This window comes from Scyliorhinus torazame, chromosome 13 (assembly GCF_047496885.1).
Source record: "Scyliorhinus torazame isolate Kashiwa2021f chromosome 13, sScyTor2.1, whole genome shotgun sequence".
NCBI lineage: Eukaryota > Metazoa > Chordata > Chondrichthyes > Carcharhiniformes > Scyliorhinidae > Scyliorhinus > Scyliorhinus torazame.
In genome coordinates, this window is record NC_092719.1 from 335295 (window position 1) to 359653 (window position 24359).

General features: G+C 46.6%; 1 protein-coding gene and 1 non-coding gene across 8 annotated transcripts in view; both read right to left on the minus strand.

The window, feature by feature from the left end:
• Nucleotides 1-24359, minus strand: part of pcloa (piccolo presynaptic cytomatrix protein a) — a 633232-nt gene that overhangs the window by 313586 nt on the left and 295287 nt on the right. For 6 of the 7 annotated variants that reach the window (XR_011934010.1, XM_072470933.1, XM_072470932.1 and 3 more), the window contains exon 6: nucleotides 22054-24131. Coding sequence is in view for 6 of the 7 variants with exons in the window: in XM_072470933.1 (XP_072327034.1) it covers nucleotides 22054-24131 (2078 nt within the window). In the remaining variant the exon portion in view is untranslated. The remainder of the gene's footprint in view (nucleotides 1-22053; nucleotides 24132-24359) is intronic. The other variant, XM_072470931.1, reaches the window with a different exon arrangement.
• trnae-cuc (transfer RNA glutamic acid (anticodon CUC)) lies at nucleotides 324-395 on the minus strand. The gene has a single exon. It is a non-coding gene; the product is annotated as a tRNA-Glu (tRNA).

The window sequence follows — 24359 nt, forward strand, 5'->3', positions numbered from 1 at the left end:
ATGGGAAGGTGCCTGGTGCATAAAAACAGTGTGTCACAAGAATAACGATACCCTACCCTATCCCCATAACCCAGTAACCCCACCCAACACTAAGGACAATTTTGGACACTAAGGGCAATTTATCATGGCCAATCCACCTAACCTGCACATCTTTGGACTGTGGGAGGAAATCGGAGCACCCGGAGGAAACCCACGCAGACACTGGGAGGATGAGCAGACTCCGCACAGACAGTGACCCAAGCCGGAATCGACCCTGGGACCCTGGAGCTGTGAAGCAATTGTGCTATCCACAATGCTACCGTGCTGCCCTTAATAAAGCGTCATTCCCTGACTGGGAATCGAACCCAGGCCGCGGCAGTGAGAGCGCCGAATCCTAACCACTAGACCACCAGTGAAACTATGGTGTTGCTCCCGTTAATGGAAGTATTTAAGTAAGGTAAATAAGTAAGTAGGGTGCTCTTTCCAAGGGCCTGTGCAGACTCGATAGGCCAAATGGCCTCCTTCTGCACTGTGAATTCTATGATTCTATGTTTGCCCTAAATGCACTGAGATTAATGGCTTGAAAGGCTGGACTGCTAATTCCACACATTCCTGAAATGTGTGCATTCTTTAAGTCCTGTGTAGTGTGCAGATAAAAACCACAGAATCAGCAAACTGGACATGATTCGGGCCTGTGAAACGTGCTGATGTGTTGTGAAGCTATAGTTCTCCTTTGGTGTCTCACCAGCCCATATCGTGCACATTATATGCCTGTGCTAATTAGTGGAATTAGAGTGAGGCTGAAGTACAAAGGAAGCTATTCAACCTCTAGAGTCCTTGTCCTGTGCCTCACTCCTGTTGTGTCCGTGTCCTCTGGCTCACTCCTGTTGTGTCCGTGTCCTCTGGCTCACTCCTGTTGTATCCGTGTCCTGTGCCTCACTCCTGTTGTGTCCGTGTCCTCTGGCTCACTCCTGTTGTGTCCGTGTCCTCTGGCTCACTCCTGTTGTATCCGTGTCCTGTGCCTCACTCCTGTTGTGTCCGTGTCCTTGTCATAATATACACCAGTATATCATGGTGCAGACACACACTGATGGACACACAGTGGGACCAATCAACATACACAACACCACAGCCAATCACCAGTGAGAGCACACGCACTATAAAGACAGGGGACAGGAGAGTTCCGGGTCATTCTAGTAGCAGCCAGCTCGGAGCACAGAGCTCACAGCCTGCAACACAGACAGTCACCATGTGCTGAGTGCATCACCTGGTTAGGACTAGGCAAGGGTCAACAGTTAAAGCTGGTATTGCATTTACCCACAGTTCAAGTATGTTAATATAGTTAACCTTATAATAAAATAGAGTTGCACCACTTCCAGTGTTGGTGACCTGTTTGTGATCCAGAACACCCAACACATCAGGTGTTAGCTTTCTTTGATCCAGCAAAAGAGACCAAAATTTCGACCGATGCCAGCCAATCTGGCATTGGGGCAGTGCTCCTGCAACGTGATGAGGCCTCATCATGGGCCCCCGTTGCATATGCGTCACGCGCATGACCCCCACGGAACAGCGCTACGCGCAGATAGAAAAGGAGTGCCTGGGCCTTCTGACCAGTGTGGTTAAGTTTCACGATTATGTGTACGGACTTCCCCAATTCACCGTCGAGACCGACCATCGCCCGCTGGTCAATATAATACAGAAAGACTTGAACGATATGACGTCTCACCTCCAGCGTATTCTTCTCAAGCTCCGGCGATATGACTTCCAGCTGGTATACACCCCAGGCAAAGACCTCATCATTGCCGACGCTCTCTCCAGGGTAGTCAACACTCCGTGTGACCCAGCGGGATTCGTCTGCCAGGTTGGCGCCCATGTGGCCTTCGTGGCCTCCAATCTACCTGTCACGGATGAACGCCTCGTCCAAATTCGCCGCGAGACAGCGGCTGACCCCCTGCTACAGCGTGTCATGCGCCACCTAACAGACGGGTGGCTCAAGGGCCAATGCCCGCAGTTCTATAATGTCAGAGATGATCTGGCGGTAGTAGACGGGGTTTTTCTGAAACTGGACCGCATTGTCATCCCGCAGAGCATGCGCCAGCTCGTCCTGGAACAGCTACACGAGGGCCACCTTGGCGTGGAAAAGTGCTGCCGACGGGCCCCGAGAGGCAGTGTACTGGCCCGGCATTAATGAGGACATAGCCAACACAGTGCTCAACTGCCCCACTTGTCAGCGCTTCCAGCCGGCCCAACCATGTGAGACCCTACAGCCCCATGAGTTGGTCACATCCCCTTGGACCAAGGTGGGCATCGACCTGTTCCATGCGCTGGGCAGGGACTATGTCCTGATTGTGGACTACTTTTCAAATTACCCGGAGGTGATACGGTTGCACGACATCACATCGTCTGCAGTCATCCGTGCCTGTAAGGCCACCTTTGCTCGACACGGCATCCCACTCACGGAGATGTCGGACAATGGCCCCTGCTTCGCAAGCCAGGAATGGTCCAACTTTGCCAGGAGGTACAACTTTGTGCATGTGACATCCAGTCCCCTGTACCCCCCAATGCAACAGCAAAGTGGAGAAGGGCGTCCATATAGTCAAACGGCTCCTCTGCGAGGCTGCCGATGCTGGGTCCGATTTCTACCTCGCCTTGCTGGCCTATCGCTCCGCCCCACTCTCCACGGGCCTGTCGCCAGCCCAGCTGCTCAGCTGAGGACGACGGTGCCATCCATTCATGTCCCAGACTTCGACCACGTTCCCGTCCTTCGCCGGATGCAGCTGTCTCGTGCACAGCACAAGGCGGCACGTGACTCCCGTGCAGCTGATCTCCCTGCTCTGGCTCCAGATGACAATGTCCGCGTCCATCTTCCGGATGGTGGCTGGTCTGCAACCGCTGTGGTTATTCGGCAGGTGGCCCCCCGCTCGTTCCTGGTTCGTCTACCAGGTGGCTCCATTATGCGCCGCAATCGACGTGCCCTTCATCTCGTCCTGCGCTCGCTACGTGATCCTCCACTGTCGCCTCGCCCTCCTGCTGACCCTGACCTGGACTATGCAGAGATTCCGGTCACTCTGCATCCTCCTCACTCTGACGCAGTCCAGCCCGCTCCTCAGCCGGCGGCTCTCGACCCACCCTTGAGGCGGTCAACCAGAATTCGTCGCCCACCTCAGAGACTTAATTTGTGAACTTTGTGGACTTATGGACTTTCTGATTTGTTCTGTTCTTCCGTTTAATCATTTACGTAGTTTGTACATAGTGTTCATCTTGTTATTCTTGTGACACTGTTTTTATGCACCAGGCACCTTCCCATGTAAATAGCTTAGTTCTCATGTACATAGTCCTGTAAATATTTCGCACACATGTAGTCAGGGACATTCACCACACACTATTTATTGCCACGCAGGTACATTCTTTTATAAAAGGGGGGATGTCATAATATACACCAGTATATCATGGTGCAGACACACATTGATGGACACACAGTGGGACCAATCAACACACACAACACCGCAGCCAATCACCAGTTAGAGCACACGCACTATAAAGACAGAGGGCATCAGAGTTCCCGCTCATTCGAGTTGCAGCTAGCTAGGAGGACAGAGCTCACAGCCTGTAACACAGACATTCACCTTGTGCTGAGTGCATCGACTGGTTAGGACAAGGCAAAGGTCTTTAGTTAAAGCTAGTATCGTGTTAACCCACAGTCTGAGTATGTTAAACAGTTAATGATTCAATAAAATAGTGTTGCACTATTTCATGTGTTGGTGACCTGTATGTGATCCAGAACACCCAACACATCAGTCCTCTGCCTCACTCCTGTTGTGTCCGTGTCCTCTGCCTCACTCCTGTTGTGTCCGTGTCCTCTGCCTCACTCCTGTTGTGTCCGTGTCCTGTGCCTCACTCCTGTTGTGTCCGTGTCCTCTGCCTCTCTCCTGTTGTGTCCGTGTCCTCTGCCTCTCTCCTGTTGTGTCCGTGTCCTCTGCCTCACTCCTGTTGTGTCCGTGTCCTCTGCCTCTCTCCTGTTGTGTCCGTGTCCTCTGGCTCACTCCTGTTGTGTCCGTTCCTCTGCCTCACTCCTCTACCTTTCCCATAGCCCTGAAAATGTTCTCTTTCAGATAATTATTCAATTCCCTTTGGAAAGCCATGATTGTTCATCCACCACAAACTCAGTCTGGGTTATCCAGATGGAGCAATTCATTGTGTGGAAATGTTTTTCACGTCATCTCTGGTCATTTAGCCAATCACTTTAAATTGGTGTCCGCTGGTTTTCTACCTTTCTGCCAATGGGAACAGTTTCTCCCCATCTACTCTGCCCAGAACCCTTGTGATGTTGAACACCTCCTATCAAATCTCCTCTTCTCCACCCAAAACAACTCCAACTTCTCAAGTCTATCCATGAGATGCTTTCTGAGGAACAGACTTAGGGACGGCTTCATGGCAGCAAGAGCTGATTTTTTTGTGGAATTATAAAGATATTTACCTATCTACCCTTGTATAGAAAGTAAATTAGGTTTCAAATACTTTGTCAAGATATAAATATGTAAATCATTCAAGTTTTAATGTAAAATGATGAGTGAACTGTACATTGAAATAATAACTTCATTTTACAGCAAACCTACATTTTATACCAAAAAACGGTGGAAACAGATATTCCTGTTTGTCAGTATTCACATTTAGTATCTAAACAATTATTTATAATATTACAGCTCTAGCAGAATAAATTCTGCTTCATATGTGGGGAGAGTGTGAATTCATTCTAATTGAGCAATGTGCCATCATTAATTTTCTCCTTTGCATCACCTCTTCCTTCACATACATGAAACTGTGCTAAAGTCACACCATCTCTCACGCATGTAAGAACAAAGAACAAAGAAAAGTACAGCACAGGAACAGGCCCTTCGGCCCTCCAAGCCAGTGCCGACCATGCTGCCCGACTAAACTACAATCTTCTACACTTCCTGGGTCCGTATCCCTCTATTCCCATCCTATTCATGTATTTGTCAAGATGCCCCTTAAATGTCACTATCGTCCCTGCTTCCACCACCTCCTCCGGTAGCGAGTTCCAGGCACCCACTACCCTCTGTGTAAAAAACTTGCCTCGTACATCTACTCTAAACTTTGCCCTCGTACCTTAAACCTATGCCCCCTAGTAATTGACCCCTCTACCCTGGGGAAAAGCCTCTGACTATCCACTCTGTCTATGCCCCTCATAATTTTGCAGACCTCTATCAGGTCGCCCCTCAACCTCCGTCATTCCAGTGAGAACTAACTGAGTTTATTTAACCGCTCCTCATAGCTAATGCCCTCCATACCAGGCAACATCCTGGTAAATTTCTTCTGCACCCTCTCTAAAGCCTCCACATCCTTCTGGGAGTGTGGCGACCAGAATTGAACACTATACTCCAAGTGTGGCCTAACTAAGGTTCACAGCTGCAACATGACTTGCCAATTCTTATACTCAATGCCCCGGCCAATGAAGGCAAGCATGCCGTATGCCTTCTTGACTACCATCTCCTTTCAGTGATCTGTGGACTTGTACACCTAGATCTCTCTGACTTTCAATACTCTTGAGGGTTCTACCATTCACTGTATATTCCCTACCTGCATTAGACCTTCCAAAATGCACTACCGCACATTTGTCCGGATTAAACTCCATCTGCCATCTGTCCGCCCAAGTTCCCAAACGATCTAAATCATGCTGTATCCTCTGACAGTCCTCATCGCTATCTGCAATTCCACCAACCTTTGTGTCGTCTGCAAACTTACTAATCAGACCAGTTACATTTTCATCCAAATCATTTATGTATACTACAAAGAGCAAAGGTCCCAGCACTGATCCCTGCAGAACACCACTAGTCACAGCCCTCCAATTAGAAAAGCACCCTTCCATTGCTACTCTCTGCCTTCTATGACCTAGCCAGTTCTGTATCCACCTTGCCAGTTCACCCCTGATCCCGTGTGACTTCACCTTTTGTACCAGTCTACCATGAGGGACCTTGTCAAAGGCCTTACTGAAGTCCATATAGACAACATCCACTGCCCTACCTGCATCAATCAGCTTTGTGACCTCTTCGAAAAACTCTATCAAGTTAGTGAGACACGACCTCCCCTTCACAAAACCATGCTGCCTCTCACTAATACGTCCATTTGCTTCCAAATGGGAGTAGATCCTGGCTCGAAGAATTCTCTCCAGTAATTTCCCTACCACTGAAGTAAGGCTCACCGGCCTGTAGTTCCCTGGATTATCCTTGCTACCCTTCTTAAACAGAGGAACAACATTGGCTATTCTCCAGTCCTCCGGAACATCACTTGGAGACAATGAGGATCCAAAGATTTCTGTCAAGGCCTCAGCAATTTCCTCTCTAGCCTCCTTCAGTATTCTGGGGTAGATCCCATCAGGCTCTGGGGACTTATCTACCTTAATATTTTTCAAGATGAAAATAAAATGAATTTACTCCTTTTATGCATAAAGACAACATTAGTCACAATGTCTTCTTGTATCTACTACAACACTGTGGTTACTTTGGTAGAAAAACACCACACACATTTTTCCTCCTGTAAAACCCGATCCACATCCCAAACACAAAAACACAATATCATTGATGTCCAGTCAGTATTAGACTTAAAATTGAAACTTCACAGTTGCCCATTCCTACAACTAGTGCTGGACAAACAAATTCCAAGATTGATGTCAGTGAATATGTTTTCCCATCTTGGGTTCATAACAATACACAATTCTTAAAAATAAATTTAGAGTACCCAATTATCTTTTCCATTAAGGGGTAATTTAGAGTGGCCAATCCACCTAATTTGCACATCTTTGGGTTTGTGGGGGTGAGGCCCACGCTGACACGAGGAGAATGTGAGAACACCACACGGAGAATCACCCAGAGCCGGGATCGAACCTGGGACCTCAGCGCTGTGAGGCAGCAGTGCTAACCACTGCACCACCGTGCCGCCCCCAGTCCCATATATTTTGCCACTGGCAGATAATTGTCAGTTATTTTCAACATTTCTCATTAAAAATATTGAACACTAGTACGAATAAGGCAGAGAAATGAATGTCTCCCTTACCACCGACATTGTGTCAAGGCTTTGTTCGTCAATAACACAGTCGACAATATTGTTTACTTGCCTTCCAATTCTTCACTAAGCTGGGGGATCATTTATTATTGAAGGTAGTATGAAATGGCTTGGATTCCTCAGTAAACCGTTCTTGGAGAGCTACCGACTGTGTGATTATTAATCCCTGGGTCAGATCGTACTAAATTTGCAATATGAACATTATCAGGGAATCTTTGCTGTTCTCAATAGCACTACAAATAGTGTCATCTTTCAGACTAAATCATTTTTGAGCAACAAAATGACACAGGCATAACAGTAACACAGTGGTTCGCGCTGCTGCCTCACATCACCAGGGACCAAGGTTTGATTCCGGCCTCGGGTCACTGTCTGTGTGTGGAATTTTCGCTTTCTCCCAGTGTCTGCGTGGGTTTCCTCCGGGTGAACATAGAACATAGAACATAGAAAATACAGCACAGAACAGGCCCTTCGGCCCACGATGTTGTGCCGAACCTTTGTCCTAGATTAATCATAGATTATCATTGAATTTACAGTGCAGAAGGAGGCCATTCGGCCCTTTGAGTCTGCACCGGCTCTTGGAAAGAGCACCCTACCCAAACTCAACACCTTCACCCAACACCAAGGGCAATTTGGACATTAAGGGCAATTTATCATTGGCCAATTCACCTAACCTGCACATCTTTGGATTGTGGGAGGAAACCGGAGCACCCGGAGGAAACCCACGCAGACACGGGGAGGACGTGCAGACTCCGCACAGTCAGTGACCCAAGCCGGAATCGAACCTGGGACCCTGGAGCTGTGAAGCAATTGTGCTATCCACAATGCTACCGTGCTGCCCTTGAGAACAAATAAATCTACACTATATCATTTAACCGTAATCCATGTACCTATCCAATAGCTGCTTGAAGGTCCCTAATGTTTCCGACTCAACTACTTCCACAGGCAGTGCATTCCATGCCCCCACTACTCTCTGGGTAAAGAACCTACCTCTGATATCCCTCCTATATCTTCCACCTTTCACCTTAAATTTATGTCCCCTTGTAATGGTTTGTTCCACCCGGGGAAAAAGTCTCTGACTGTCTACTCTATCTATTCCCCTGATCATCTTATAAACCTCTATCAAGTCGCCCCTCATCCTTCTCCGTTCTAATGAGAAAAGGCCTAGCACCCTCAACCTTTCCTCGTAAGACCTACTCTCCATTCCAGGCAACATCCTGGTAAATCTTCTTTGCACCTTTTCCAAAGCTTCCACATCCTTCCTAAAATGAGGCGACCAGAACTGTACACAGTACTCCAAATGTGGCCTTACCAAAGTTTTGTACAGCTGCATCATCACCTCACGGCTCTTAAATTCAATCCCTCTGTTAATGAACGCGAGCACACCATAGGCCTTCTTCACAGCTCTATCCACTTGAGTGGCAACTTTCAAAGATGTATGAACATAGACCCCAAGATCTCTCTGCTCCTCCACATTGCCAAGAACTCTACCGTTAACCCTGTATTCCGCATTCATATTTGTCCTTCCAAAATGGACAACCTCACACTTTTCAGGGTTAAACTCCATCTGCCACTTCTCAGCCCAGCTCTGCATCCTATCTATGTCTCTTTGCAGCCGACAACAGCCCTCCTTACTATCCACAACTCCACCAATCTTCGTATCATCTGCAAATTTACTGACCCACCCTTCAACTCCCTCATCCAAGTCATTAATGAAAATCACAAACAGCAGAGGTGTTCTGGTGCTCTGGTTTCCTCCCACAGTCCAAAGACGTGCAGGTTAGGTGGATTGGCCATCTGTGTCCAGGGTGTGCAGGTTAGGTGGGAGTCTGGAATGAACTTCCTGAGAGGGTGTTGGAGGCAGGTATTCAAAAGGGAATTGGATTTTATCTAAAAAAATTTTAAATGTTCAAGGTTATGGGGATAAGACGGGGGAGTGGGACGAGTAAGACTGCTCTTTTGGAGAGCCAGCACAGACTTGATAGGCTGAATGGCCTAATTCTGTATTGTAAAGATTTTGTGATAAAGGACAAGAGCTGATAATGATGAAACATGCCTTTTTCCTGTTACAATCCCGTGGAATCGCTAAATGTAATGTGGAAGCACATAATGCCTCACTTCGTAAAGACTCTCCTGACAAATGGCACAGAGTATGTGTAGTTTGTATAACAGTGTACCTGAGCAGCTTCAGTTTCACACAGTAGTACTGTACACTCTCACTTTAATGCAACACTTTCTGTAATTGGTTTGGTCAGAATAAATAATTAAATATTTCCAGAGCTTTAATGATCTTAAGCCAGTCTAAAGTATCACATCTGCTTCTCCATTCTACCAAAGAGAAATACAACATTTTAAGAGACATATAATTATAACAAGTAAATTTATAATTATTTACATTACGTTTGTTTTGTACTGGAAAATAGTTTTAAAAAAAAACATGTCTATTTATTCTCTGACCACACAAGTAACATCACATAAACACCAACCTTACCATCTGAGGGAAAACAATACAACAACGATAAAAAGTTTCAGTTGCTTTTCATTATTTAGATCTTTTGTTCTCCCTCCCGGGTTTCCTACTTTCTCCTTATTTCAGGTTGTCTGCCTCTGGACTGAGATGATGCGGAGTGCTGCTTTCAGATAGCCTGAAGACAGCTGGGAGTCAGCGTGTGTTGGATAATCGGCACAAACTCCTATTGTGCCACTCAATGACTCAGCACAAAGATATTCTAACCATCCATTATGAATATTCAGCTTTACGTCATTCCTTCTGCAAACTAAATAATTTCTGACCAATTAATAAAAATAGCTTTGTACCTCAAAATAATTCATGGCTTAAAGCATAGCCTCACATATTTATTGGTGTCTCAATATTTACAGTATTTCAGTAAAATTCCACTGAAATTCCTATTCCTAATTCCACAATTACTGCTTTCATTCAATGATTTCTCTAATCTGTTCCAGTTCCATGAAAGTAAATAGGATTTTGTTTAAGATGAAAGGTGCAAGAAGTACTTTGTTGACTTTGATGATATCAACCATTTGTGTCTCTTTGATGATTAATTCATTCCTCTGCTTATGAAAACAAATCTTGAGTATTATCAATAATTAAAATAAATCTAAAATAGTCCACTCTTCATTCTGAATAAATGTGACAAAATTTAAGACTGAACAGAACTATATCAATCTTGACAGGAAATAATATAAAACATGTTTCCTTTAAGAATTGTCAGAATAAAAAGTAACATTTCCTTTTGGTGGATAAATGAGTTACTGTAAATAGCCACATCAGAATATGTGGCTGAAAATGTTACTGTTTTATAAAATGTACTATATATAGAAATGAGTTTATCACTCCATAATTCATTGTGGAAAGAAAAAAATGCCACAGTATAGTGCCTGCTATAAGTACTATTTATGTAATGTTAGGAAAGTTACAGGAGTTTAAAACAATTATGCTAAAAATCCAGAAGTGCAGTAATCCCTTTCAAGAACTATTTAGCTTTTTAACATAATATTTTATGCATGTTAAAATTTTCAGCAACTGCTTAGGGGAGCTTGAGTCTTTTTCTCATGTTGTAAATTGCCAGCCCAATGAATTGTCTGATGTCTCTACAGCCAACCCCACTGTCATTTCCCAACGCTCTCCCAATGACTCCACTTGCTGGAGATCCATCTTTACTCCACCTTGCCCCTGGCCTGACTATTCAATCGCTCATCATTCACCAAACCAGAAATTGGGGTTCCCTTGGCTTCCATCGTGGCATTTTTCTGCAACATCTCTCTCCTATGTCAGTGACAGTCCAAACAGAACAGCAGAGATCTCTGCAATCCAGGTGCCAGTTCCAAAATTCAGAAAGTGCCATACTTTTCACTGTTATTAATAACCCACAAGCTTCCTCTAGATTTTGCCAAGTCATCTTCTGCCAATGTATTCTTACTCAGTCAGTTCAAGCACCCTCTAAGTGAAGCAACATAATGCAGACGGTCTGTTTGCCTTTCTTGAATTTCAATCCATCGTGTCAGGCAAACCATGAAATTGTTTTATATTTTCTGTTGATATAATATTCTTGTAATTTTTTCAAAAACTGCTGAAGATGTGTGAATGGCAATTGAAGTAAGAGATAAAGTGATTATGATAATCTAAACAGACAATAAGAAGTGGATTTGATATGGTAGTGTGTCTAGAAGGACTTCAAACAGATGTTTACAAAAGACAATAACAGCAGTAAAGTGAACAGGTTGATATGGTTCAAAGGAGACTTATACAGGTTGTAAAAGAAAAGTGTCAGTAGCTAAGGATTGGGTAAGTCTATTTTAAATCCTAAGAAACAAAATAAAGTGGCAGCACGGCGGCGCAGTGGTTAGCACTGGGACTGTGTCTCTGAGGACCCGGGTTTGAATTCCGGCCTGGGTCACTGTCCGTGTGGAGTTTGCACATTCTCCCCGTGTCTGCGTGGGTTTCACCCCCACAACCCAAAGATGTGCAGGTTAGGTGGATTGGTCACACTAAATTGCCCCTTAATTAGAAAAAATAAATAATTGGGGACATTAAATTTAAAGAAAAAAATGAACGAAAATAAAGAAGTGAATTTAATCAATTCTGGGAAAGTGCGTTTCTGAAGAGACTGAGTGAGACAATGGAGAGATCAACGGGAACTACTGCATTCTCCGATTTGGAGACTGTGTCCCCAGCTGGCGTATAACGTCCACCGATTCCCCGTTTTGCTGGGGGCTAGCAGGAAGGCAGCGAAGAGCACCCGGTTCTAGCTGCCGATACTCCCCAGAGAACTGTCAGGTCCGTGGCCACACATGTGCACGGCTGTGGCCACGCATGTGCACGGCGGTGGCCGCGCCGTGCTTCATGACCCATGACTTAGTGCCCCCCTTTGGCCGGCTCACGCGCCCTGGACCAACCCCCAACAGTGCCCCCAGCCACAAATATATCCCCCCCTGCCCGTGGACCGACCCTCCCCCGACTGTGGTGGTGCTGGATTGAGTCCGCAGCCGTCATGCTGAGACCAGATGTGTCCCACGCCATCGGGAACCTGGCCGGTTGGGGGCGGACAATGGCCTGAGGCCGGTGATACGTGGCGAGTATGCCGCTTTGGAGGGGGCGGCGCATCGTGGCTGCGGCGCCGCCCCTGATTCTCCGGCCCGTCGCCGAACGCGAATTTGCCGTCGAGATGGAGGATCCTGCTGGTGGTCGGGGATGATTGAACTGTTTCCGTGTCATCATGGGAGAAGGCAGTTTAGTGGTAATTTCACTGGACAAATAATCCAGAGACCCAGGCTAATGCTCTGGGTTCATGGGTTCAAATCCCACTACCACGGCTGGTGGAATTTAAATTCAGTTAAAAATTCTGGAATTAAAAGCTCATCACAGTAATGGTGATGTGGAGATGCCGGCGTTGGACTGGGGTGAGCACAGTACGAAGTCTTACAACACCAGGTTAAAGTCCAACAGGTTTGTTTCGATGTCACTAGTTTTCGGAGCGCTGCTCCTTCCTCAGGTGAATGAAGAGGAAAGTTCCAGAAACGTATATATAGACAGAGTCAAAGATGCAAGACGATACTTTGAATGCGAGCATTTGCGTATTTATAGTAGAAATCTAGTGCTAGGAAACATATAGTTAACAGTAACTTAAAAAAAAACACTTTTAAATTTAATTTACTAATTAATTGACGCAATGTCAATTAGAGGGGTGCAGTGCTCTGACTGTGAGATGTGGCAGGTCCGGGAGGCTTCCAGCATCCCGGATGGCTTCATCTGTAGAAAGTGCACCCAACTGGAGCTCCTCACAGACCGCATGGTTCGATTGGAGCGGCAGTTGGATGCAGTTAGGAGCATGAGGTGGAAGAAAGCGTCATAGATAGCAGGTATATAAATGTGGTCACACCCAAGGTGCAGGCATAGAAATGGGTGACCACACCCAAGGTGACCACCAGAAAGGGCAGGCAGTCAGTGCAGGAATACCCTGTGGTTGTCCCCCTCTCGAACAGGTATACCCCTTTGGATACTGTTGGGGGGGATAGCCGATCAGGGGAAAACAGCAGCAGCCAGAGCAGTGGCACCACGGCTGGCTCTGATGTTCAGAAGGGAGGGTCAAAGCGCAGAAGAGCAATAGTCATAGGGGACTCTATAGTCAGGGGCACAGATAGGTGCTTCTGTAGACATGAAAGAGACTCCAGGATGGTATGTTGCCTCCCTGGTACCAGGGTCCAGGATGTCTCCGAACGGGTAGAGGGCATCCTGAAGGGGGTGGGCAAACAGGCAGAGGTCGTAGTACATATTGGTACTAATGACATAGGCAGGAAGGGGCATGGGGTCCTGCAGCAGGAGTTCAGGGAGCTAGGCAGAAAGTTAAAAGACAGTGAGGCTAGAAATAGGAAGATAGAGCAGCTAAACACGTGGCTAAACAGCTGGTGTACAAAGAACAAAGAACAAAGAAATGTACAGCACAGGAACAGGCCCTTCGGCCCTCCAAGCCCATGCTGACCATGCTGCCCGACTAAACTACAATCTTCTACACTTCCTGGGTCCGTATCCCTCTATTCCCATCCTATTCATGTATTTGTCAAGATGCCCCTTAAATGTCACTATCGTCCCTGCTTCCACCACCTCCTCTGGTAGCGAGTTCCAGGGAGGGTTTCCAGGGAGGGTAGGAGGGAGGGTTTCCGTTATCTGTACACAGGGAGCTCTTCCGGGGCAGGTGTGACCTATATAAGGATGGGTTGCATCTAAACTGGAGAGGCATAAATATCCTGGCCACGAGGTTTGGTAGTCTCACATGGGAGGGTTTAAACTAATATGGCAGGGGGGTGGGCACGGGAGCAACAGGCCAGAAGGTGAGAGCATTGAGGGGGAACTAGGGAATAGGGCCAGTATGGCTTTGAGGCAGAGCAGACAGGGTGATGTTGCTGAACAGAGCGGGTCTGGTGGCCTGAAGTGCATATGTTTTAATGCAAGAAGTATTACGGATAAGGCAGATGAACTTAGAGCTTGGATTAGTACTTGGAACTATGATGTTGTTGCCATTACAGAGACCTGGTTGAGGGAAGGGCAGGATTGGCAGCTAAACGTTCCAGGATTTAGATGTTTCAGGCAGGATAGAGGGGGGTGTAAAAGGGGTGGCGGAGTTGCGCTACTGGTTCGGGAGAATATCACAGCTGTACTGCGGGAGGACACCTCAGAGGGCAGTGAGGCTATATGGGTAGAGATCAGGAATAAGAAGGGTGCAGTCACAATGTTGGGGGTTTACTACAGGCCTCGCAACAGCCAGCGGGAGATAGAGGAGCAGATAGGTAGCCAGATTTTGGAAAAGCGTAAAAACAACAGGGTTGTGGTGATGGGAGACTTCAACTTCCCCAATATTGACTGGGACTCACTTAGTGCCAGGGGCTTAGACGGGGCAAAGTTTGTAAGGAGCATCCAGGAGGGCTTCTTAAAACAATATGTAGACAGTCCAACTAGGGAAGGGGCTGTACTGGACCTGGTATTGGGGAATAAGCCCTGCCAGGTGGTAGAAGTTTCAGGAGGGGAGCATTTCTGGAACAGTGACCACAATTCAGTAAGTTTTAAAGTGCTGGTGGACAAGGATAAGAGTGGTCCTAGGGTGAATGTGCTAAATTGGGGGAAGGCTAATTATAACAATATTAGGCGGGAACTGAAGAACCTAGATTGGGGGCGGCTGTTTGAGGGTAAATCAACATCTGATATGTGGGAGGCTTTCAAGTGTCAGTTGAAAGGAATTCAGGACCGGCATGTTCCTGTCAGGAAGAAAGATAAATCCGGCAATTTTCGGGAACCTTGGATAACGAGAGATATTGTAGGCCTCGTCAAAAAGAAAAAGGAGGCATTTGTCAGGGCTAAAAGGCTGGGAACAGCCGAAGCCTGTGTGGAATATAAGGAAAGTAGGAAGGAACTTAAGCAAGGAGTCAGGAGGGCTAGAAGGGGTCACAAAAAGTCATTGGCAAATAGGGTTATGGAAAATCCCAAGGCTTTTTACACATACATAAAAAGCAAGAGGGTAGCCAGGGAAAGGGTTGACTCACTGAAGGATAGGCAAGGGAATCTATGTGTGGAGCCAGATGAAATGGCGAGGTACTAAATGAATACTTTGCATCAGTATTTACCAAAGAGAAGGAATTGGTAGATGTTGAGTCGGGAGAAGGGTGTGTAGATAGCCTGGGTCACATTGAGATCCCAAAAGACGAGGTGTTGGGCGTCTTGAAAAATATTAAGGTAGATAAGTCCCCCGGACCTGATGGGATCTACCCAAGAATACTGAAGGAGGCTAGAGAGGAAATTGCTGAGGCCTTGACAGAAATCTTTGGATCTTCACTGTCTTCAGGTGATGTCCCGGAGGACTGGAGAATAGCCAATGTTGTTCCTCTGTTTAAGAAGGGTAGCAAGGATAATCCCGGGAACTACAGACCGGTGAGCCTTACGTCAGTGGTTGGGAAATTACTGGAGAGAATTCTTCGAGACAGGATCTACTCCCATTTGGAAGCAAATGGGCGTATTAGTGAGAGGCAGCATGGTTTTGTGAAGGGGAGGTCGTGTCTCACTAACTTGATAGAGTTTTTCGAAGAGGTCGCAAAGATGATTGATGCAGGTAGGGCAGTGGATGTTGTCTATATGGACTTCAGTAAGGCCTTTGACAAGGTCCCTCATGGTAGACTAGTACAAAAGGTGAAGTCACACGGGATCAGGGGTGAGCTGGCAAGCTGGAGACAGAACATAGAAGGCAGAGAGTAGCAATGGAAGGATGCTTTTCTAATTGGAGGCCTGTGACTAGTGGTGTTCCGCAGGGATCAGTGCTGGGACCTTTGCTGTTTGTAGTATATATAAATGATTTGGAGGAAAATGTAACTGGTCTGATTAGTAAGTTTGCAGACGACACAAAGGTTGGTGGAATTGCGGATAGCGATTAGGACTGTCAGAGGATACAGCAGGATTTAGATTGTTTGGAGACTTGGGCGGAGAGATGGCAGATGGAGTTTAATCCAGACAAATGTGAGGTAATGCATTTTGGAAGGTCTAATGCAGGTAGGGAATATACAGTGAATGGTAGAACCCTCAAGAGTATTGAAAGTCATAGAGATCTAGGTGTACAGGTCCACAGGTCACTGAAAGGGGCACAGTTGGAGAAGGTAGTCAAGAAGGCATACGGCATGCTTGCCTTCATTGGCCGGGGCATTAAGTATAAGAATTGGCAAGTCATGTTGCAGCTGTATAGAACCTTAGTTAGGCCACACTTGGAATATAGTGTTCAATTCTGGTCGCCACACTACCAGAAGGATATGGAGGCTTTAGAGAGGGTGCAGAAGAGATTTACCAGGATGTTGCCTGGTACGGAGGGCATTAGCTATGAGGAGCGGTTGAATAAACTCAGTTAGTTCTCACTGGAGCGATGGAGGTTGTGGGGCGACCTGATAGAGGTCTACAAAATTATGAGGGGCATAGACAGAGTGGATAGTCAGAGGCTTTTCCCCAGGGTAGAGGGGTCAATTACTAGGAGGCATAGGTTTCAGGTGCGAGGGGCAAGGTTTAGAGTAGATGTGCGAGGCAAGTTTTTTTACACAGAGGGTAGTGGGTGCCTGGAACTCGCTACCGGAGGAGGTGGTGGAAGCAGGGACGATAGTGACATTTAAGGGGCATCTTGACAAATACATGAATAGGATGTGAATAGAGGGATACGGACCCAGGAAGTGTAGAAGATCGTAGTTTAGTCGGGCAGCATGGTCGGCACGGGCTTGGAGGGCCAAAGGGCCTGTTCCTGTGCTGTACATTTCTTTGTTCTTTGTTTGTTTTTGTTTGTAATTAAGTCTTTACAGATCCAGAGGGAGGGGTAACCCCAGGTTAAAGAGGTGTGAATTGTCTCGAGCCAGGACAGTTGGTAGGATTTAGCAAACCCAGGCCAGATACTGGGGGATGAATGTAATGCGACATGAATCCCAGGTCCCGGTTGAGGCTTTACTCATGTGTGTGGAACTTGCTAATAAGTTTCTGCTCGGCGATTCTGCGTTGTCGCGCGTCCTGAAGTCCGCCTTGGAGAACGCTTACCCGGAGATCAGAGGCTGAATGCCCTCGACTGCTGAAGTGTTCCCCGACTGGAAGTACGGCCTCAACCAGGACCTTGGATTCATGTCCCATTACATTCATCCCCCACCATCTGGCCTGGGCTTGCGAAATCCTACCAACTGTCCTGGCTTGAGACAATTCACACCTCTTTAACCTGGGGTTACCCCTATCTCTGGATCTGTAAAGACTTAATTACCTGCAAATGTTCGCATTCAGAGTATCGTCTTGCATCTTTGACTCTGTCTATATCGATGTTTCTGCAATCTACCTCTTCATTCACCTGAGGAAGGAGCAGTGCTCCGGAAAGCTAGTGATTTGAAACAAACTTTAACCTGGTGTTGTAAGATTTCTCACAGTAATGGTGACCATGTTTATGGAATTGATTATCATAAAAACCCAGCTGTAGGGAAGTAAATCTGCCGTCCTGACCCGGCCTGACCTACATGTGACTCCAGACCCACAGCAATGTTGTTGACTCTTAACTACTCCGGAAATGGCCGAGCGAGACACGCAGTTCAGGGGCAATTAGGGATGGACAGTAAATGCTGGCCTTGCCAGCAATCCCCATATCCCATGAAAGAATAAAGAAAAAACATCCAAGGTATTTCTGTGAAACTTGGGAAGCCGGGAGAAGGATCAACAAGGAGATACAAAACAAATCCATGACATACAGTCTCCTTCCCCGAGGTAATACACAACCGATAAACCTCAGGCCATAATGATAGAATTAACAGCTGACATGATGGATGCCATCAAATAAGATCGGATTCAGAAACAAAATGAAAATGATGCTGAGTTATATGTGGTCCATCTCCGCATGGACAGATCTGCAGCTACCCATTGATGGAACACTAGTCCACAAGAAGAGGGCAGGTGGAAGAAAGAGTTTGAAGATTGTGAGGAACATTAATACAGGTTAGATAAATACTGGAATAAATTTTGCAATTATTATTCCCAGGAAGAACCATCACTTTACAAAACCACCGATCAAAGAATTGTGAATGAAATGTGTTTCTGCTGATCTCCAATTCCACCCCAATGTGGGAATACAATAGTTTCTCAGCTGCTTCAACAATGGAAATAAAGCTGTGGAGAACAGCCAATCAAAGCTCAATATAAATGTTCATATTATTCAAAGTGGAATTCTTTGCAACGTGTTGCTGATTGTTCCTTCAGAAATTATCTGAATTTGGTAAAGTTTCTGACAGGGAACAATATAAATACACTGGGTTAATGTACTCAAGTCATGTTCTTCTGAAAAGCCCTGAACACTGGAATGGACAAATTGCAACCACAGTGAATAGATTTTGTTGCTTTCTAAGATGATGAAAAACTGGTCTGGATTCGACTCTGGATTGGGACAGGAGCTGGTCTGGATCCGGCTCTGGATTGGGACAGGGGCTGGTCTGAATGTGACTCTGGATTGGGACAGGAGCTGATCTGGATCTGGTTCTGGATTGGAACAGGAGCTGATCTGGATCCGGCTCTGGATTGGGACAGGGGCTGGTCTGAATGTGACTCTGGATTGGGACAGGAGCTGATCTGGATCTGGCTCTGGATTGGAACAGGAGCTGATCTGGATCCGGCTCTGGATTGGGACAGTAGCTGGTCTGGATCCAGCTCTGGATTGGGACAGGAGCTGATCTGGATCTGGCTCTGGATTGGAACAGGAGCTGATCTGGATCCGGCTCTGGATTGGGACAGGAGCTGGTCTGGATCCGGCTCTGGATTGGGACAGGAGCTGATCTGGATCCAGCTCTGGATTGGGACAGTAGCTGGTCTGGATCCGGCTCTGGATTGGGACAGTAGCTGGTCTGGATCCAGCTCTGGATTGGGACAGGAGCTGGTCTGGATCCGGCTCTGGATTGGGACAGGAGCTGGTCTGGATGTGACTCTGGATTGGGATAATGGCTGATCTGGATGTGACTTTGGATGACAGCTACATCCGGGGGCACTCAGAGATCCATGGTGTCTTCGAGGACTACCTCGTGATGACGGTTGACTTGTGGGGGACAAGGAATACCCGCTAATGACACAGGTGTTGAGGCCTGAGACTGAGGCAGAGACCCGTTACAATGACGTCCACGTTGCCACCCTTGCTGTCATTGAAAGGTTCAAAATAAGAACTGGGAGCAGGAGTCGGCCATCTGGCCCCTCGAGCCTGCTCCGCCATTCAATAAGATCATGGCTGATCTTTTTGTGGACTCAGCTCCTCTTACCCGCCCACTCACAATAACCCTTAATTCTGTTACTGTTCAAAAATCTATCTATCTTTGTGTTATAAACATTCACTGAGGTAGCCTCAACTGCTTCACTGGGCAGTACAACTTGCACACGCTGGAGGACGATGAGGAGGAAGAGGAGGAGGTGGAGGGACATACGGCTTCATCTGAGGAGGAAGAGGAGAAGGAGGTGGACCAGGCCCGAGGAGGAGCCGAAGGATGGAGGACAGACTTTGGCGAGGGTCCAACATGCCAGAAGGACGAGGGAGGCCCTCATTGTCTCCAAATTCTCCTGGAGCGAGGCTGTGTCCGTCAGCCTCTTTCAATCTCCCCCATCCCTCCCTCACTTTCCCCCCTTCCCCCATCCCCCCAACCCCTCCCCGCACATTACACTGCCCCCTTCCCAACCACCCTGATCCCCCTCTCAGGGTCTGTGTAGCATCACCCCAGGGTGATGGGCCTGTGTCGGCACTGTCAGTGGGTCACTCTACAAGGCAGGAGAGTGCCGATCACTCGCTGTGGGAAAGCTCTGGTGCTGCTCAGTTTCTGATAAAGTCTGACTGCTGTCTATCTGCTGACAGCGCGTCACACCCACCCTCTGTACGGGCTCTGCATCGAGGCTGACGCAATGTGCTGGGGTGAGGGGCACGTGGGGCTTCACATGATTAATGGTGAACATTTTACCGTGAAAGATTTCCATTCCTCCTAGCTACGGATAGTGACCCCCCCTCCAGTGCCCATTCCGTGCAACCTCACTCTTCTTGTTCTTTGTGGTCTACTGTTACGTCTAGGTGTGTCCCCAGGATGCACAACAGAGGTGGACGCAGCTTACTGCTCTCCGCGTCCTGTGGCCTTTGATTCCCTTGGTGGACATCCCCTGGAGGACTTGGAGCCGGAGGGCCCGGCCGATTTACCGGTGTGACAGGCGTCACCACGCCAACCTACCAACCTGTGCTGTCCACTGCCCATGAGATGCGCTGGTGTCAGGAAGGAGGATTGAAATGAACCGGAGACCACCTTTGTCCCCTTGGTGGCAGGCCCCAGATTGGGTTCCAGCATTTCCTCCTCCCTGATGGTGCCCTTGGGCCCTGGGAGATTCCCTGGGATGGGGAGGGGGGCAGCTGGAATGAGCTCCAGAAGCTTCTGAGTCATCTGGCTCTGTCAGTCCTGGAGACTCCCCGCTGTCTGCACCAGAGTGTGGACTTTCTCAGCGATGGCCCAGTGACTGAACCACACTCTGCAATGCCCACCTGTGTCTGGGACATGTCCCTCATTGACTGGGACATGATGTTGAGGCCCTTAGCCATGGTCATCACAGACTGGGCCAGGCCTTGGACACAACCACTCAAGGCACAGACACCAGCTTTAGTTTTCCTACTACGTCCCTGTAATGTTGAATATGTGCAACAGATGGTCCCTGTCGAGACTTAAAGGGGAACCAGTGTTGGGCTTTGTGATTTTTGAAATTGCAAAATATACCTTTTTTAATTAATGTTGCTTTGATAATTTAAATTCAAACGTCAGGAAATTTTATTTCTATGAATTTGTTGGACCTTTTGGAAATTTTTATTGTTTTGATAAGTTTGGCCTTAAACTAAGGCGAAGAAATGTAGAGAATGAAGAAATAATTTCCAGGATTTCAGCAAAACAGAAACTGGTGTAAGGGGGAGGGTGGGGTGGGTGTGGTGAGGTGTGGAGGGATGTGGGGAGGAGGGGGGGTTGATGAAAGTGAGTTCTTACATAATAATAACTTGCATTTCTGTAGTGCCTCTGATATAGAAAAACGTCTCCATCAGAATCACAGCGTGATCAAGCTGAAGTCAGCGTCAGATCAAACGGGTTCTTTTAGCACCAACTCCAGGAGTTTGGGGAAATTATAATACAGTCGGTTAGAAACTGTAAATGTCTGAGCTAGGCAACTAAAGAAGGGAAAATAACGGCCTGTGATTGAGATGACGTTAGAAGACAGCGTGACGGGAGATGGCCAAGCTGGCACGATAAGACCCAACACATTTCCATGGATCAGCTCACTGACAATGCTGCAGGGTGCCTATTAATGTTGTTAATATCTGTGCAAGGACAAATATCCAGGCTGCAATATTGAATCAACACCTTAGATTTTATTCCTCAGGCTTACGCCAAGCGCTGCTGCCAATAACCAGACACTCAGATTTACCAGGAAAAAGGTCACATCTCTCAGACACACCTCATGCAGCAAGACATGAAATGGAGATTGGGCCACAGAGTTAGGATTGTTCCACAGCAACATTTCCTCCATGGATCTTTCAGCCTTGGGAACGTTTGACAATAGTTTAAATGCATTTTCAACTTGTCTAACGGCTGTTCGATATTTGCCTTCTGGACCAACATTTAAACTTAAGTGGCTACATCCCTTGAAATTTAACCTATATTGTGATTTTCCAATCCCTCTGTTAAATCGGGACCCTGCATAAAGCTAATGCTGCAGAATAAACTGTGAATAATTGGAGAAACAAATTGATGAGTACATAACACTTTTGTATCTATTTGTTAGCCATAGCGAACAGAATTATTAATAGCGTTATGAGGCACTGCTGTTATAGTTGCCAGAAGTACAGTGCCATAAGCAGATTCACCGCTATCGACTTGTTTAAAAGCAATGTTTCATGCTACAAACAATTGGGAACAATTAAGTGGCAGAATGCTTACCGAGTAGCTGTCGCTATACTGGAAATGTGACCTAGAGCTTTCTTCTGCTGTTGGACTCAATGGCTTTGGATCAGACATGGATCGCTGCATCACCTTGATGGTCCGAGGACTTAGAGGCTGAATTTTTGATGGTTCAGGAGCCATTAGTTTCTGTGAGTTTTTGTCAACAGATGGAGATTTCTCATAGGGCACAAACACTGTCTCCAATTCTTTGTTTGGGGACATTGGTGAGATTGGTGAGTACAATACCTTTGGCGATTTGGGTGGGGAGGGTGCAAGTTGGAAGGAGGAATCTGCTCGGAGATGATTTGAATAACCTATTTCTAATGGTGTTGGACGCTTTTTATCATTTTTTGGTGGGGAAATGGCTGTAATTATCTTCTGACTCAAGCACTGGGGACTTTGTCCATCTGAGTCTGTTTCTGTCTGGCAGCCCAAGCTTTCACCCATGTGTGTTTTTTCTGGAGCTGAAATGTGTTTTACAATTTCAATCTTGGTTTCAATTTGAGCCCTTATCGCAGGTGTCCTTATTATTCCCTCAGGCTCAGTTTGAACAGAAATCTCAGCCACAGTTTGCATCGCGATATTAGAGAGTTTTGCAAAATGTGAGCGCTTTGTTTTATCTATCTCCGTTGCACCATCAGCATATTTCCCCACACGAGACTTTCGCCTTCTAGTGGGAACATCCCAATCCTCCTGATTATCCTCGTCATCAGTCTGAACACTGCTATCCACACTCTTTTTTGTTCTTCTTCTTCTACTGGTGTAGCATCTTTCTGTTCCCTCCTCATCATCAGTCTGGACTCCGCTGTCAACTATCTTTTTATATGATCTTGGCTCTTGTGTATTTCCATCAAGATTGTCACCATATTGACCACGCAGCCTAGGCACAGAACTCCTCTTTCTCAATGCTCTTGCCTCTCGAACATCAATGTCTTTCAAAGACATTTCTGATACTGAGCTGAGCATGCAAGGTTGAGGAACATGCTGCACAATTCCATCTGACTGAGCGGAGTACCATGGCTGCGTCTGCGATGCATCATGTCCCATCATGGCTGAAGCTGTTGTACTAGCGTCCTGGACATGCCAGAACTGACCATTTTCTGCTGTTGTGTACTGGGATTCTATCATTGCTTGATCTGTTGTTGTCTGAGGAGAGGCTGAACCAGACGGATCATACGTGTACTGATATATCTGTCGAATCTTTTGCTCCTCAAGCTGCTGTTGTAGTTGCTGCTGCAGCTGCTGTATTTGTTCGAGCTGAATCTGTTGCTGCGCTATTGTTTCTTGTTGTATCATAAACTGAGCCTGACGCTCTTCCTCCTGTTGATATAGGAGTTGTTGCTTCATTGTTTGAAGATCCTGAAGTTCTCGCTGAACAATCAGTTTTTCTTGTTCTCGAAATATCTGGATCTCATGTCGTTCGCGCTCTAATTCTTCAGCTAAGCGAATTTGTTTCATCTTCTCAAACTCGAGGATTTCCCTCTCCATCAACAAATGTTTGTTTTCTTCAGATACAGGTGAAGTAACAGGTGACAGTTTGGGAACCACTGAAGGGTCAATAGTATGTATTTGCTTGTAATCAGCTTCAGCCTGCATAAAGCTGACCTCTGATGATGTATCTGGATATCTGGCTGAAATTGTTGTCAGATTAGGCACAAGCCCAGTCATATCTAAACCTAGAGAAACCCCAGGACCCATCTCTCCTCCTATATCAGTAGTTGTCAAGTAGCTGGAAGACTTGGGCATTGGCTGAATATGCTGCAATGTTGATAGTGAAGGCATTGTATCACTGCTGTGGAGACTAAGGGAGGTGCTGAATATTGAACCTGGTTGGGTAGTAATTGCAAAGGTGGATGGGATTGGAGTTGCCACAGAAGAATAAACAACGCCACCAGAAGAACGTAAACCACTTGGCATGCCATAGTGAGTTCCCATTGCTGAGGTTATTCTTGCTTGAGAATACTGTGGTGTGCCCGTGTCTGCAATCACTTGATGTGCCTCAGGATAGCTCAATGTTCCTTTGCTGAGATGATCTTGAGGCTGAGTACAAACTGCAGAATAGTCCATTAATTCACCTGTAATTATAGTGTCAGAAATAGAACTCATTCCTAGATAATCAAATTAATTTGTGAGGATAATCATTGCCATTCCATCCAGGTGATTAAAGCAAAGATTGCATGCAATTCTTCATCATCATTAACAGTTGCAATTACACGTGAAGCAAAACCAATGCTGAAAAAACATGCAATGCATGCACCCATCTGTGAGCAAAAAGATCAACCAAAAATAAACTGCATTCCATT